This window comes from Rhamphochromis sp. 'chilingali', assembly GCF_963969265.1.
Source record: "Rhamphochromis sp. 'chilingali' genome assembly, chromosome: 6".
In the NCBI taxonomy this organism is placed as follows: domain Eukaryota; kingdom Metazoa; phylum Chordata; class Actinopteri; order Cichliformes; family Cichlidae; genus Rhamphochromis; species Rhamphochromis sp. 'chilingali'.
In genome coordinates, this window is record NC_137933.1 from 3,308,494 (window position 1) to 3,327,011 (window position 18,518).

Sequence of the window (18,518 nt, forward strand, 5' to 3'; positions counted from 1 at the left end):
ACATCACTTCATTACCAGGCCTCTGGAGAACTTCAAGACATGTTGAGGAGGTCATTTAGCCATTTGAATCAGCTGTGTTGGATCAGGGACACATCTAAAACCTGCAGGACACCGGCCCTCGAGGCCTGGAGCTGGACATCTCTGCTGTAAAGTATTCCACAGTCATCAGATCTGTTGCAGTGTGATGGAACAGGAAGTTTGCATCAAATCTGAAGCAGCTACGTGACTTTATCATTTCAAAATGGACTAAAACCTCTGACAAACATCTCCAGCACTCTGTTGAATCTATGCTATAATGTATTAAAGCAGCTTTGAAGACCAAAAGGGGCCCAAACCAGAGTAGCTAATAAAATGTCTGGTGAGTGTAGTTTCTCTTACGTAACATTTCGCGTGTATTTTATTTTTCTCATTTTTTGGTTTTGTTTATTTGTGTTCTGTTGGCTTGAGGGTTGTTTATATATGGAAACTTTTCCTTTACATCTGAAGTAATTCAATTCAAATCAAATTAAGGGAACTTCATAATTGCATCACACTCACAGAGCAAATCTTTGCTGAGGTATAATGTGATTTACTTTGCAGTGTTAGCCTAGGAGTTTTTCACAGCAATGTGATTTCTTAATAAGATGAAGTTCTCTATGTTTGCTTAAGCTGAAAAGCTTCTTAACCAGATAGAAAACTACTAATAACATTTTTGCAGCTGTGCACACCTCTGTTCTCCATCTTGGCTCATTTTGCCCTGAGAGTTCATTTTCTGTTTATGGTTTCATTTTGCTGAGCGTTTTCAGCAGCTGTCACATATTTCACCACCATAATTGGAATCACTGCCAGCCTTTAACCATCCGCAGATCTGTTAATCAGCACGACACGGTATACATGGTAGATTTCAGGTCTTGTGATAATGTATGTCGGAGCCCCGTGGCCACACTGTTTAGACAGCACTGGCCTGTCCTTCTATTGGACGAATCTCATTTCCCACCACATCTAGCTGTTGCCATGATACCCCAGGGCTAACTGACAGCTGTCACTGTGTGATAGCTTGTGTGTGTGAGTGTGGGAGTTTGGTCTCACTTGTGCATGTGTGTTGCATTCTGACAAAGGACATGTCAAGTGGGAGCAGAGGGATGCTACACAGACGTTGTCATGTGTGTGGGCTGAGGTTGGATTGGGGGGTGGGGTGGTGGGTGAGGAAGAACGCGTGCGAGCAGAGGCAAACAGAAAGTGCTGGAATTGGGAGCTTTAAAGGGCAGCTGGGTGGGAATGAGCTGAGAGCTAAAGTTCACACTTATTGGACATGGACTGTGAGCAACAACATGATATTATCATTTCAGCTGGCTTATTGCAAGGTCATTTCCAATGTGCCATGAGCTTCAATCACTGCCTATAAGTGATGTTAAAATTGTTAAAACAAAACTGACATTTGATAGTGAATTGGTTCTAAAAATGAGGGCAATTATCCAACGAGGTGCCTCAGGAGCTGAGCACACATAAATAGGTCTCAGTGAGAGTCCTAACCTGAATGTCCTCTATATATATACACACACTGTATGTACTGTATGTACACATGTGCAACACGATACTTTCAGGCAAAGATTATACTGTTACACACAGCATGTTTATACCTGCTGTGGAAAGGTCAAAAACAACAATGCATCCTTGAGTTTCTCTTTTTTTTCTAGCTTTGCTGTCTTTGGATATTAGTCACATGCTGTTTCTACACACGACACAAATTGTGTTGTAGTTTGGAACCAACAGATTAATCCACACCATTGAGCCCTGCTCCCAAAAACGGACATTTTTGGGCTTTTTGGGCTGTCGCTGGCTGCAACATTGAGTTTGATGTGAAGAAACCAACTCTGTGTCTCTTTAGGAGTATTTGACTGTTTGCTGTTTGGCTAGCTGCACTCAAATGGAAACGCCGCAATGATCAGGTTTGTAAAGCACTTTAGAAATAAACACGGTGTTGATTCTGTTCATCTGGACATAACGAGTTAGCTCTACATCCAGATGAACAGAATCAACTTTTTGGGATTTCCTTACCTGGATGATTGAGCATGCATAGAGACATTTAATATGTGGGACTGAGATGAGCTAAACTTGACTATAAGAGTTCACAGTAATAGACGAACAACAGCTAGTGTAACAGTGCGCCTCACTAATGTGCTTTTATACGTTTTTTTACATAAATAATGGAGCTCTAATGTAGAACGCAGCGATTACTGTTGAAGCCTTTTCATGAGATCTGATGACGAGAACAGAAGACTTGAGAACAGAAATAAAATTTGTTGTAAATTCCCGACATTTGCAGTACATTTTTTTTTCCAAATTCATAGCTCATTTTTTGTGCCCAAACAGCTGTAATAAGTACCTTTGAACTATTTTAAAATAAAGTTAACACAAATTATATTTCATTTTTTAAAGAATTGGCAATTTTGGCGTGTGTAAATCTGATCTGATTTCAACTTTTTACAAATCTTACAAAGGGAGACTACAGTGCTGTATAACACAACCAAGACTCCTAACGATACTACGGAAACACAGTTCGAGAAACATTGGTTATCCATCCCTCGAACAGAAAGTGCTCATTATAAAAAACACAATAACTAAATTAGGAAAATAACCACACCAAAGTCATGGACTGTACTGCAGAGAGCTACATAAGTGTTTTTAAATGTGTTATTGTTAATTTGTACTGAATATCGACTTTCAGTCATATAAATGTGACCAAGGGGAAATACAATAAAAGGTCATGGGCTGCTTGGTTTCTAGAACTGGGCCATGAGGAATTCTACTGAGCCCAGGCTATGAATGTCCCTCATTACTAACCCTGATGGAAAAAATACGGATTGGGTCACAGACCAACATTATTAGTCATTTTTATATTGTAATTATTACCCAGCTTATCCTTTTCTTTTGGTTCGAACCCACTTGCCTTCCTGCACCAGCTCAAACCACAATGACTTTTATATAGTCTTATATTAAGTTAAAAACAAATACCTGATTTTTAATTGATCTCGTCTTTTATCAGAATCTTTAATTATTATATCAGAACTCTTGCAGTGTATATGTATGCATCTTATGATTAGGATCACATACTACATGTACATATACTACATTATAGGGTATTTATTAGTCACACGTAAGGTCCTATATTTCCTCTTAGTTAACCCTCTCTAACACAGTATATTTTGTACATTTTGTGTACTCCAAAGTCATTTGCAATTCAATAAATAAATAAATAAATAAATAAATCAAATGTACTTGTTAAATATGTATTTATTTTATTGTTTTTTTAGGCTGCACTTCACAAGGCTTCAAATGCAACTGAGGCCTGAGTATATGCTTTAAATACCCATTTATTTCTTCTTCTGGATGCGATACGCAGTGTTTTACACAATCATCATTACATTATAAATGTGAACTTTTCACTTATTTCATACTGAAGCATGAAGTTATTTTACAAAAACTAAAGTACATGAAATTCATGTACTGTGTGCTCTATTTCATATTTTTTATGGCACAAAACTATATACAAACAGATTTTTAAAATATCTATAATAACTAATATAAAATATTACTAATATTATTTATTAATCATGAAAATTACTCTTTAATTTTGGTGTTTAGGTGACTCTGAAGCAGCCTAATGACTCAGAGCACAAATGAGACCAGTGTGATTAAATTAGGTGAATAATACAATAAATTTTAAGTTCTTTCCTGTTATCATCTTTTAAAATCTCACTAAAAAAATACCAATTCAGTAAAATTATATTTTGATTTACCAACTTTGGAAGTCAGTGTTTAAATTTAGTCTAACTGATTAAACATGAAAAAGAGACAGAGAAGTATATCAGATACTTTTTTCTGCAAAAATGTCACGTGTCCCTGTTTTTTTAATAGCTAATAATTGATAAAAAATGTTGTGTTACATGATTTTGGCATATAAGTAGGGCAGGCCGGAAAAGGTTGACCTATATAAAGAGCAGTTTCTGCCAGATTTATCCACCTATGCACACACCTGGCCACACCTGCTAAAAGAAAATGAGTTGGATATTTTTAATTATTAGACCTATTAAAACACTGCGTTTCGACAAAATTCTAAAAACAAATGTGTGGCAAATCTGGTAGACAATAAAGAGAGAGCATTTCTAAGTACTCTAATGAAACCCACCAAATCTAGAATTGGAGAAAAGGAACCTCTCCTCTCAGTAAAAGTGCACATACTTAAAACTTCCTCATCATATATTCATGTAAGCCTTTCGAAAGCAATCACAATCAAAATCAAATGAAAATCAACCACGTTAAATGAAACAGCTGAGAACTTCTGCTTGATTGCTTGACAGCATTATATTATCTGTTCATGTTCATCGGCTATCAGCAAAGCAAACGTGAGTTTAGTAAAGTTAAACACATGAAAATGTTGAGAACAGCAGCTACCCTGCTTTTCCTCTACAAGCCGCATGAGCGTCTTATTGAAAGTATGTCAAAAGATGTGATGGTGATGTTCATGTTACTGCGGAAGCAAAGACAACTGTCCTCCTCCACTGCTCTTCCCCTTCTTTCATCTCCCCCATCACTTTTCTTGCCTTGACTCAATCCCCTCTGCCCTCACTCTACATGCCATAGTTTGAACTTCCTTTCTCTCTCCTTCAGCAACCTCTGCCTCCTCCTCATTACTCTGTTCTTCATCTCATCCCATCGTTACACTACAGCTTTGTCTTCACATCTTTTCTATAACGTGAAGTGCATCTCTTCTTTCCACTTCTCTCTCTGACATCGGACATGGGCTGAGCTAGACAGTGTGGGTAGTGATGGTGTGGCAGAGTGCTTGTAAATGTGTCCATCTGCCAAGAAACAGGAGGAGGAAGAGGAGGCAGGGGAAAAGACCACAGAGCATGTGTTTTAATTTGGATTGATGGTTACCCATCACATGTTAATCGTCTGGGAATCATGTGCTCGTGCAAACACCACCACAAAAAGATGTGCAGATGCATGGTGGCATTTCTCAGTGAACTTCTGTGCAGGTGTGTAGGTGTGCTCACACACACACACACACACACACGCACACACACACACACACACACACACACACACACACACACACACACACGCATGCACACGCACACGCACACGCGCACACACACACACACACACACACACACACACACACACACACACACACGCATGCACACGCACACGCGCACACGCACACACACACACACACACACACACACACGCATGCACACGCACACGCACACGCGCACACACACACACACACACACACACACACACACACACACACACACACACGCATGCACACGCACACGCGCACACGCACACACACACACACACACACACACACGCATGCACACGCACACGCACACGCGCACACACACACACACACACACACACACACACACTAAGCCAGATATGTGAAGTGCACCAACTGCATACATACAAACTTGCATACATTAGCAAAGTGCCTGCAGGCAACCATAGCAACGGTTGCCATAGTTGCTGTAGGAAGCCAGAGTGGTTCCAGGGGAACCAGTGATACATATTTTTCAGTCCAGTAAAATGAAGCCGATGTGAAAGCACCAAAAACTGCAATTCCTCAAATGGCCACATGATGCTTACTTGAAAAGTGAGTCAAGCCCCCTGTTGCGCTTTTTTAAACCGTTAATACTCCAAATACAAATCGACACTTCTGTCCTTTCTTGTTGACACCAAAAATATCAATTAAACAGTTACCTGTTGGTTCTAGTAGGTTAAGCAGCCTCCCACTACTAGCCAGCGCTGCAGCCACGGTACATGGCTTCACTACCCTTTCTATGTGAAAGGATAGGTCATAATTTAGGGGAGTTGAGAAATACTCTGGTTACCTATTGATTTTTGATTTAGTTGTATAACCCAGTGGTCCCCAACCCCCGGGCCATGGACCAGTACCGGTCCGTGGGTCGTTTGGTACCAGGGCGCGAGAGTTGAGGCTCGGGTATGAAATTTATGGTTTACAGGTTTTTTATCGTTAACTGGGTTTCCCTGGGTCTCTTCTCGTGTTGTAGTTGTGCGTCTTATTTTGAAAGAAATATTTACACATTACCATAGCGACCAGAGAGCATTAAGGGGCAGAGAGGAGGATGTTACTCTCAGTGTTGTTGGCGCATTTCAGGAGGACGCTGCTAATAAAGTTACACAATTACACAGTGAATTTGTATTTATTATTAAATTTACAAAACACCACAGTTTTGGTTTTGGTCGTATCGTTTTATTTTGTTGTATTTATCTGCGAATATGTCTGACATAAAACCGGTCTGTGGCGCAAAAAAGGTTGTGCTCCACTTTCGTTAACCAACCTTACTGATAACTTAGCAATGCAGCATCTTATCACATGGAACAGCCATAGTAAACTGTAATTTTACAGCTGTATAAAAATTATGGTTTAATGGCGATTTCAATCTATTTCAATAGGAGCATCATGCAGGTGTAAAATGACAGTAATGGCTTTTGTATGTTGTCATTAAAGAGATCAAACCCCAGTCCCGGCGTGTTGCAGAATTAATCAGCAAAATACTGAAATTTAAATCTTTGTGAGTTATTTTTCGACCCCCAACCTTCATGTCTGTCAGCCTAGATCAGGTGAAAAGAAAAAAACATGAAAATTAAAGTGTGTGTTTTTCAAATACAAACAGCCCATCACTTCAGTGTCCTGAAGAGGCTCACCTTGGTTGGCGCTGTGAAGGTGCAGCCCGTCTGGCCTCCTCCCCCAGCCGGCTGAGGGAGGGTGACCGGCTCCTTGCACCTCTCCCCATGGTCCGAACCACCACATTTCCATTGGGGCTGCCGCTGGGCATCTGCTGGAGCAGCTGGGGTGACAGGCTGCGATGTAATGCTGAGGAGCCAGGCTGTGAGTGACCCTGCTGGGGCGCCCGGTGTGATTGGTGCTGGGCGTGTTGGTGCTGCTGCAGATGGGGGGCCCAGTTGCCAGGAGAACCGTGCTGCTGCTGCTGGTACTGACTGACTGTTAGGTTGTTATCGCTGTTGGAGCGCAGAAGGACCCGTGGCGCTGATAACGAAGAGGCCGACTGGCCGTTTCCACTGCCGTCGCCAGAAGATGGACCCCTTCTGCGTTTGGAGTAGGCTGGAGCCTCACGGAAAGGCACTGCAAAGAAACGAGGAGGGAAAAGTCTCATTTCAAGCAGATGCTGAAGAGAGTGTTTTGGACTGAGAGACAATACTGTTGAAAGTCAGCCAAATAGGATCAGAAATGTGAAATCTAAAAAGAAAGACAAACGCTTACTAGATGGCTTCATTTTTTTAGAATGAAAATAACATATTAGACAGACAAACAAGAAAGGTACATGTATGTTTGAAAAGAAGTGTTTATAGGAACTGCAGCAAAACCTTCGAGCTACTTCAAACAGGTACTGCATCACGCACGTCCCTAAAACTCCTTCCCAGTGGTAGTCTGTTTGAGCTTTACATGTTTCAGTTTATCCCATGTCAGTGCCACTGCTGCACTGCTGATGCTTAAACCCCTATAACAGCGGTCCCCAGCCTTTTTTGCGCCACGGACCGGTTTATGCCCGACAATATTTTCATGGACCGGCCTTTAAGGTGTCGCAGATAAATACAACAAAATAAAACTAGTACCGGTACCGAAAAAAATAAAATTTATTCATAACACACGTGAAAGACCCAGGAAAACCGAGTAAACGATAAAAACGATAACAAAATAACGCTGAAAACCGATAAAAACCCTGAAAACCAGACATTTCACACCTGAGCCTCAACTCTCGCGGCCCGGTACCAAACGACTCACGGACCGGTACGAGGCCCGGGGGTTGGGGACCGCTGCCCTATAACACCTGGAGGTTGGTGTGATAGTGCAATATAAGTCATTCGAATGTGAATTACCTTGTCTGATCTGGAGTTGTCACTGAGTTCATTTTTCACCTGTGTGTGGACAGCTATCTGCAGCACATCAGTAACCTTGAGGTCACCCTCATTCTTAAAAAAGTGCCAACGTGACCCTGGATATGGTTCATTCTTTGAAACTCTAGTATTGTGTAACCTTTTGTTGACACATGGGATCACATCAGACGGCAGTGACCAAACCATGATATTGTGGCTCCTTATATTAAACTCGACTGAAAGGGATTTACTGCCCAAGCTCAGAGTTAATGGTGCAGGCTGAACTACATAGTTTGTATCAAAAGAAATCGATTTCTATATGTTTGCAGCTTTAAGGAGCTCTTACAGTATGCCCATTTAGAAATACCGCACAGAGAGCCAAATAACTTTGGAAGGGCTCAACCTCTGGACCTCTCTGGTGTTGGATTTTGGAGGTTTTGTGTCACTCTTCTTCACATAAATGATCCACTTTATTGTATTTATTTTGAACCTCTTAATCCTAGATGGGCTACCAGTGTCCTTAAGATAGGTCTCCTCTTGTTGTATTGCTTAGTGCTTAAGTATTTATTAGATTACATTCTGGTCTATCTGACATTCATCATGTACAGTATGTAGGTAGCATCTCTACATTTTCATGTATGAAACATAAAAGGAATCATCCCATGATTGATTCAGACGTCTCATTAATGACACAAAGAACCAGCAGTCAAATAGAAACTTTACCTTTATCGCAAATTTGACAGCATTAAGCTTAAACAACAAATCCATATAATCACAGAAGTCCCCAGATTAAAAACATAGAACTTTCACTTTATATGAATATTTTAAAGAAAAGTTTTAAGCTCATGTGAATACAAATATTTAGAGGAAGAGGCTATTAAGAATGATAATTACAACAGTTAATCTTTCAGTTTTTACAGTAAGGTAAATGTTAATATCCCGATAAATGTGGGTATCCTGCTAATGCTTATTGGCTGATTGAGGAAAAAGTAGCAGAAAGTATATAAGTATGAGAAAAGCTAATAAACCCTATGGTTGCAGGCTCATCTTTGCCGTTTGGCTCTGAATTTCTATATTAAACTGTACAATCAAAACATAATCCTGCATTTGCATCTGTGATGGACAGGCAATGTATTCTAAAGCATCGTGCTGTGCAATCACAGTGTGTATGTGAACATTAAATAGGGCTATTAAGTCTGAATTGCATCCATAGGTCTGCTGACATTCTGATTCTTATTAATCCTCTCCAGCTGAGCGCATGCTGTACAATTTGGGGAAGAAAAGGGGCAATTACGCTTCTTGCCATTGTTGCATTTTATTCTGTGCTGATCTTGCACTTGGCTGGTCACACTTTGTTTTAGTGGTTCTCTTGACCATAAGAAAGCTTCATTTGTACTAACATATATGCAACGTCTCTGTTCAGCACGGCTGTAGAAAAGAACCTTTGCACTGAACTTTTTTGTGTGATTTCCTTCCTCTTTGGAGCTAAAACAGCCCATCCAAACACATGAGATATCAGTGGAAAGCCCAGGATGTCCTCTATTAAATACATCAGGGCTTAGTTGGGTAGCTCAGATAAGTCAAAAGATATAGACCCAAAACAAACATCCGTTAGAGAGCACATAAATGAATAGGCTGGTTCTCGGTAATGAGATCTGGGGGTGGTTGGCTTGGGCTTCTTGTATTTTCTCCTATGATACCATATACTACTGTATAAGTTCAACCAGGTCCTGTAAAATGGCTATTCATCTTAAGAAAACATAGAATAAAGCTTTGGAAGATGTTTTGATGGTAAAAACTGTTTCTAAAAATGCAACGCAGTCAATGAGATAAAGCAAAAAATGAAGTGTGAAAGATAAAAGATTATAAACCTTCAGTATGCTGTGCTAGTAACTAGGAGCGTACCAGCTATGGTTTTCTCTGTCAGTCTTATTAGACCTGATGGAAGCACTGAGCAGCTCCAACATTCATTCATTGCAATGTTCGGTGGTACACCCAACCCTGGGTCCTGCCATTCATTAGAATGTTACCACATAAAGTCCTCAGACCCCAACAGTCCAGTCTGCATGCTTCACTGTTGGTTTGGTAGGAGTCGGGGAAACTACACAAAATCAGAGAGGTGCTTTTATTTTTTATACATAATTTTCTTTGGCAAATTACACAGATCGTCCAAGTTCATACATTTCAAATATTAAGTTTAGGTTTTATAACCTAAACTGCAACTGATCTGCATCCGATTTACTGGTACACAACTCCACTACTCTCATCTTTGTGTTTTAGTGACTGCTAAACAGTAAGTTGCAGCACTTCCTTTCTCAGGTCTTTTTCATTGCTTCGTTAGAGCAACAGACAGCACCACTGCCTTGGAAGCAGCTGCTGATGGAAGTTCTGATTCTGGTGTCTCTGTGACCTGCAAAGCAGCCAAACCTGCAGAAAGTGGAGAAATAGATCACGTGGCAGCATGTGGAACTGACTGAGGCTGCAGAGCAGAGCAAAGACTACAGTCATCAGTAGGTGAAGCTGAATTACCGCTGCATGAAGAGAAAGTCACGAGAGAGTGAGCTGATTACTATTTACTCGTCATAAAGCACTTAGAAATGACCTTTCATGCAGAGGACCACATAAACTGTATTTTACTCATTTAGTCCCGCTCAGTGTTAACCCTGAGTCCAACGTCACCACTAACCCTGTCACACTGTCTGTTTTGTTTTAATGAAATTGTTCTCCAAGTCTTTGCAATCAGGGAACAAAGAAAATAATCACTAATCTAAGCAATCCATATCTTGAGCATGATGGAGAGAACATACAGTCCACCAAGAAGATCAGCTGTGCACAAACACTGAACCAAACCCGATAGCCATGACCTCCACTCTAAGCCGCTCTTCCTCTGACCGTCAGTACATGATAGTCCACTGCACTGTCTCACTAAAGCAGCAATCAAAGTTGGCCTTGATTTCCCCCATGGATTCTTTACTCCACACACTGTGAGATGAGAGCCTACAGCTGCCATCGCCAACTCTCCTCGCAATTATGGTGGTGCAGGGAAAGCCGAACAGAACAGGCCCGCAGCCATTTCAATAAGCATCTCCTGATTTGGAGATGATTAACACGGTGGTGCTAAGGAGGCACTGTGGCCTGTTAGCTGTACTGTAGCTTCGTGCTCAGCACTTCCCAACAGCCTGAACATCTGAAGGGGGATTCACTGAGTCATTATCACTTTCCAGGACTAATATCTCAGACCTCTCTCTCTTTCTACAACAGACGTGTTGATGAAGAGATGCTATCGTCTAATAATCTAGCACATTTAGGAGCCACTGGGCTATCTGTGTGTGCCCCTGAGGTGTGTGTGGCCTCCTAGCTGCTGAGGCTGGTATTAACTTCTAAGCACGCACACAAATATGCGTTCATCCCAACTAACCTTGCAACATCTACCAGAAAAGGAAGTGGTAAGTTAGCTATGTGCTAAATAAGCAACAATTCAGAAACTAAGACCTTTAAATCAACTCTCCCACAATTCTTATCTTATAAAATTCCCTTTTTGGTATCTCATACAGGCAAAAGCTTCATTTAAACCTAAACCTAACCAGGCCACTGGACGCTGGAGGTCAAGCAAGCATCTTATGTAATACTTCTAAAAGTGGAATCTATGTAGGTGAAAGCTCTTCATGCATATCAAACAAATGAGAGTTTAGAAGCCCTCAGCCAAGCTAAATAATGTTTTAGACTTTGTGCTAAGACACCAAGTAGTTAGATGGATGCAGTATAAATGCTGTTTGTGTCTTAGTCCAATTTGTGCAAAGTAACTTTGTCGGTGTTCCTTCAAAGGTCACTCCTCACTAACATTCAATGATGTTTTGAATCAATCCTTCAGTTAATAAGACAATTTTAACTCTCCTTGCTCTGCTTCTTCATGCTGTGAGCCACACAGCAGAGGAAAAGGTGAGGAACTCAGCCAAGAACAATAAACACTAAAAACTATCAGATGAGATGGTTTAAAATATCCACAGTGCAAATCTCAGTTTCAATGCCATTTACACATAATTTGAATTTTTTTTACAATTATTTCTCTCACTCAGACGTCAGAGTCTCACGTCCAGTCATAAATAGCAAACTACTGACTGAGTCAAAGGGCAGATTATTTGAGTCATTAAACACCAACACCCAAAAAAGCCCCAACTGGAACAACTAAACGTCTTTCTGCAAAAATCCATCAGATATGACATCCAAATCATTTTAATAATAATAATGAGTCCAACATTTAATGTGCATTCCCATCATTACTGTAGTCTGACAGTGTCATAATACCACAGAAACTCTTAGACAGGCAGTGTTTAGTGTTGACATGGAAAACCGCTGTTAGCCCTGTGTCTCCCATCAACAGTCAAGACCCGGATATTTCTTAATAAAAACACAAAAAGTTGAACAATTACTGTAAATATAGCAAAAGTATCCTCTTTGAAAAAACCTCACAACTATCAGAACTTAAATGAAGACTGCATAGAAACACAAGCCCTGAATTATATGGTAATTCATAGCTATAGCTCGTTATAAACTATCATCTATTAAAAGACACAAGAACAAGATTCTCGTGTTTGCCGAGAACAATCTACAACTGAGCTATTTATGAGAAAAAGATTTACACAATGCAGATGATATAAATAAACTCGGAAAGTATATTTCTGGCTTCGTTTTGTTAAATGTCACCCATTCAGTGATCATTCTGAGATATCCCCAGTACTGGTAACATAATATAAGAACATAGATATAATCTGCCATTGTATCCTTTAAAATAATCTTCCCGCTCACCTCTGTTATATGTTTGTATATTTTTATTACAGTGACTGAATGTGACAGGATACATAGCTGCATTAGATTCTAATATGTAAATCTGAGGTGTGAATTTGCTTTCTGAGCAGAATTTACAGGACAAACTTATTTTCAATTCCATGTTGAAATTTCAGTTTCCAACCCTCCACTCCATAAATGTAGCGTGTTATATGAGCTCTCTCACTCCTAGGGGGTAAACAGCTTTCCCAGATAACGCACTTTCTTAAACAGTCATCATTAGCTCATCGTTAGTTTGTGGGGGTGTGAAAAGGGAATTACACTGATGTGCTTTTACAACATTTCTCAGCTGGAGGAATTAAAGATTTAATTTATGTCTTATTTCGTCAAATGACACGATAACATCAGAATTGGGATGATACTAAGTCCTTAAAAGGCCTAAACGTTAAATACACCACCCCTCACTGGACTGTGTTATGGGACTATACTGTGACTGTATTGACTCTTTAAAATACTTTAACAAATTGTACGTATGTGAGTAACTTATGAAACTCATGAAAAAAGCATTACCATCAGCTTTTGGTATTATAAATCTGTAGTTTTAGTTAACTCAACCATTCAACTTTACTGTTATTTAAATTTCGGAAGATAGATATATTTGTCAAATCAGAAAAAGTGATGATTATGGACTTTTTTTTCCTTATATTTTAAATTCTGAAGCTGTTTTCTTTCTCTTTTCAATTTAGCTAATATTGCATATTTAGGCCGAACATGCTACATTTGCATTTTCCATCAGATGGAGCTATTCAGTTGAAGCGAATGAAATGCTTGCACCTGGTTATGGTCATGCACAAGTTACCAGCAAGATGCTCTCTTTTTAGGAATACTACAACAAATTCAACAAGGGCACCTAAACTACTCACCTAAGCTAAGTAAACATGCACAACACTACAGCATCTTTACACATGGATTAAAAAAGAGATTTAAGTTGAACTAACTGATATTGGTCATACATTGTCGACTGCTAAATCCAGCACATTATGATAAATGATGGTGCTCACATACAACATGATGTTCAAGCATAGGGACCTTTTCTTCAGTGGTTTTCATGTATATGAAACCCCTCCCTAACTTTCTTTGTAGTTTCTGAATTATAAAGGCATTTTTTTCATTTTCACTTGAGTTCAGTGGAACAAGAGGCCGAACGCCCATCACTTTATGAAAATGCCACAATGACAGATGGGTAAATTACTGTTATCTGACACTACCATATCAGTGGTGACGCAAAAAGGGGCTGATTCATAATTCCCTGAAACCACACATTTACTGCTCAAGACAAGTAATTTGTAGTTTTGTACAGTACTTTTAACTAAGCCCAATAAAGGGCTGATTTCAGATTTGATATATAAGTTTAAATGTAAGTAATAGAATTTAGCTAAATGTTTGCTGCAAGAGATTTCAGAAAAGAACACTGCGCATATTGATGCTCAGAAAACACATGTTCTGCAACACCACAAACATTTATGATAGACCTGAAAATACCTGGAATTATTGCCCATAATAATAATAATTATATTTAATAACAATAATTTTTATAATGTTATTTTTATGTATATTTTGTCTTACACTTTATAGATGCAGAGAACCTAAAACTATGCAAGTAAGGCAGTTAAAATAAGTACTAGATGGATATTATGTTCTGTCACCGAAGACTTATTTTCAATTAATAATCTTTCATTTAGTTATGGCACTTGATTTAAGCTTCCAGCCTGTGGGCGCATGACTCTGACATGAGCTGTACCACAGCAAACCAATTCACTCGCTCATTAAATGCAATGGCATCATTAGTGCTATTTATATTTAATCCTTACTAAATGTTAATAGTAATGACATTAGGATACATTGAAGTCCGTCTCTGCTTTGTGCTTGTATTCGCTGAGGATGCTGATTTTTGGCATCCTTTCTCAGCCTATAGGCGACACAGCCCGACGCACAGCTCCGCTCGCGAGTCTTCATTGAGAAAATAGCAGCGAAAGAATAGAAAACGTCAACCCAGCGACACTGTTTCACACACAGCCAGATGGATCGGCTGCCCGGGGTCTGCTTGAGTGAGGGGAACGACGCGCAGTCATGTCTGTGCGTGTTTTCTCCACCTTTCAGTCCCATTTTCTTCTCTTTTCTGTGACCTACAAACTAGTCCAATGTCGGGCGCTGTCTCTTTTTTTCTTTGTCGCCCGAAAAACCCCCCAGACAACTCGCAGATTTAGGTTCGTGTAACCTAAATACGCGCCGACCTACCTACAGCTTGACAAACGCGGTTAAAATAACCCAAGAACGAAGACAAAGCGAGCAAAATTCCTCCACTTTCTCCACTAAGTTGTGTACTGAAGGAAGTCTCAATGCCCAGAAGCTGAGCGCCTTATTTGAAAAGTAAAGAAGAGAGTGCGCAGGCTCTTACCTTCCTTTTTTAAGGCATTTATGATCGACTTCATGTTTACTCCCTTGCTACTCCGACTTGGCGTCGCAGTTCGTGCATATCACAGGACTTTTAAGACCCAGAGTTTTCCTTTCAGCACCACGGAGAGCGACTCTACAGCGCACATGATCCCGCTCGCACCCTCATCTACCACCGCCTCCCCGGTTACAGTAGCACGACCCCTTCCGCAGACACTCGCGCACATGAATCCCTAAACTCCGCCCCTCACACACTTCCCTTTCATCCTCGTCTTTCTCACTCTCGTGGGGCTGAACCGCACTGCATAACCTCACACTGGAGCTGGAGCAGAGAAAGTCATTAGTGAGAATGGAATCCAAGTAATGCTTTACTGCAACAACAATACACCGTAAACAAAAACAAAGGCAGCATCAAAGCAGCTCATTTTCTGGGCACTATTTACTTTTAAGGGAATATTATTGTTATACTGTTACATTATATATTCCTTGTATTGCATTTGTTTTCTTTCTCTTGACAATAGTTTCATTAAAGCACATTTTGAGGTCACTTTGAAAGAAGGGCAGATGTGAGAGTGAAAGTGAGGTCAAAGGTCAAATGTGATGGATATTTAGACTCTTCATACACCAGTATCATTTCCTGTATGTTGCCAGTACAAATAAAGACAAAGGACTTTTAGTCTTAAAGATGAAAGGCATTTTTATAAAATTTGACTTTATTTGACTCAGTCTGTCAGTCGGACATCCAAAGTGCCTGCATGCCATCAATACAAACAACAGAGCATTATTATCACTTTATTATCACTCTAGCTTATGATCACTCTATTGACCTTTTCAATCTGTACACGGTACTTTCTTTATGCTTACCGTAAATACCGCAGTTGTAGGAAATCATCATTAAGTTGACCTTGATAACCTTGGTGGATGGATTGTTAACGGAATTCATCCAAAACTTTTTGAGCTCTTGTGTTTAGAGACAGAATGATGATGAAAACACAAATGTACTGGCTGAGGTAAAAAGGGAGGAACAATTACTTTTATTTCTTTCTTTAACCTAATCTGTACTAATTATACTGAGTTATCTGTGTTTTGCCTTCATACTGAGGACTGTAGTTGCTTCATTTATTAATTTTTAGTTTGTCAAAACAGAACATTTTAGTTGCAAACAGATACACTTGGGACTATTGTAATGCATTATTATTAGGTTGTCCTAAAAACCTTTCACTTGATCCAAAATGCTGCAGCTAGAGCACACACAGGGACTAGAAAGAGAGCATATTTTGCCCATACTAGCTTCTCTTTATTGGGTCCCTGTTAAATCCACAGTTAAATTTAAAATCCTGCTCCTCACATAAATTCTCCTATACGTATACTACTACTACACTCTACTTTTAAATACCCCAGGAACCACGAGTAAAGCAGCAGTATAAGAGGACGTGCTTTATTGAGCCCCTCTTCTGTGGAACCAGCTCCCAGTTTGGATTTGGGATACACACACTGTCTCTGCTTTTAAGATTAGGCTTCAAACTTTCCTTATTGATAAAGCATATAGTTAAGGCTGGATCAGGTGATCTTGAACCTTAGTTGTCATATCTGACATTGCAGTAGGCCAGGCTCAAAACTCAAAACTTTTTAACTCTCTGTGTTAATGCACCATTTTGCATTTAATCATCAGTTATTATTAATTTCTGTCTCTCTTCCAGAGTGTGTCTTTTGTCCTGTCTCCCTCCCCTCACCCCCAGCAGACAGCCGTCTGCTGGGGGTGAGCCTCCCTGAGGCTGGTTCTTGAGGTTTTTTCCTGTTAAAAGAATTTTTCCTTCCCGTTGTTGCTTGGTGGTAGGTGTGTTGTAGAGATATGTATGTTGTCAGCGAGTGCTCAATAAACTCCTTAGATCAATAAACTCCCAACCCAGACGTGTGAGAATAAGACTGATATGTCCTACCCTGACAACCCACAGATGCCAGTATCATTTTACCAAACACCACAGGACACTGCACACTTTTGATGTTCTGGTGGAGGGTCTCTCTTTCACACATTTATTATATACATGTGTGTTTCATTATTTGTGCATATAGTTTAAGCACTAATGACTTTGTTAGGTTTAACAAAGCTTGTAACAATGTTAATTACACATGAAAAAGCGTGCTTTTCTGAAAAGGACAGATACCCACTTGCTCACATGACCCCGAGATGCCACCTAAATAGATAGTCATCTTTTTAATTCCTTTAAATAAATCAGCCATGGTTGTCAACTTTCTGGTGATAGGGACAGTATTAAAGTAAGCATTTGGTTTGGTCACGTTTGGTTTTTGACTCAGTTCAGTCTCTGGCTAAACAACGAACTTCAGCAGCATGGGAAAATGACATGAATAATAAATCAGAGTTCCTGAGAATGAAGCATAAGCTAGATCACGGTTTGATGGTGGAAATGTTAGATGCTGTTGATGCATTGTTGCAAGAGGTTGCAGCACATGCTGGATTTCATATTAGCCTGTTTTGGGGAGCAGAGGCTGAAGGGTTAAAAGCATGGGATGTGCACTGGTGAGGGGTTCTTCCAGAAAGAAATCCCTTGTGTTGCTAGGCAACTCAGAGGGGGGCAGTTCTATAGATCATTAAGGCTACGGTTCCACACCACTGTGCCTACCTGTCTTTTGCATGATGAAATATTTCCACATGACTCCTTTATCTGTGGCGGCTCCTCTTTGTTCAAGCTCTGCTGTTGTGTGAAGTTGTGTGCTTACACGCTGCCCTTCTCAATGAGGGCTCGTTAAGACTTTACAACTCGATTTCCTTATCCTCCATCTGTCTAAGTAATACAAATTCATTCAAGAAGTGACCCTGCAACATAACAGATGGATACATGCAAAAGCATATGTTGTCATAAAATATGCAAGCAAACAATTACCATGCTGTGCTCGCCACATCACCCAAACCACCCGAGCATGATATATAATCCAAGCCATACGCAGACTGTTCCAGAAGTTTCAGTTTCAAATAAAAAATCTATTCAGCCATAAAGACTCCTTTAACTAACAGACCTTCTGTAACAGTCTCCATTTACAGTAACTGAGAAAGACGTTAAATCACAATATGCACTAACATGGCTTTATTTGGATCTTTCTAAAGCTATTGCATATACACCAACGTTTTTATGGACCTTGCTTATGAAAGCTATTGTAGAGGCAGGAAAAGGAGCCAACTGTACATTTATTCATCATTCAGTCCTGGTGATTATCAAGGTGGTATCACAGTAAAGATTCCACTAATGAGACTTAATTCATCCACTGTGGCGACTGACAGAGGGCTTGAAAGATCCATCAAAGATCAAATAGCTCTGTGATTAGGCCTATGAAAATCAAAAACCATACCTGAT

General features: G+C 40.0%; 1 protein-coding gene across 1 annotated transcript in view; it reads right to left on the reverse strand.

The window, feature by feature from the left end:
* The window catches only part of LOC308397835 (SH3 and multiple ankyrin repeat domains protein 2-like), a 320,516-nt gene that overhangs the window by 113,798 nt on the left and 188,200 nt on the right, over positions 1-18,518 (reverse strand). The window contains exon 11 of the mRNA XM_080884021.1: positions 6,718-7,156. Within this exon, the coding sequence (XP_080740147.1) occupies positions 6,718-7,156 (439 nt within the window). The remainder of the gene's footprint in view (positions 1-6,717; positions 7,157-18,518) is intronic.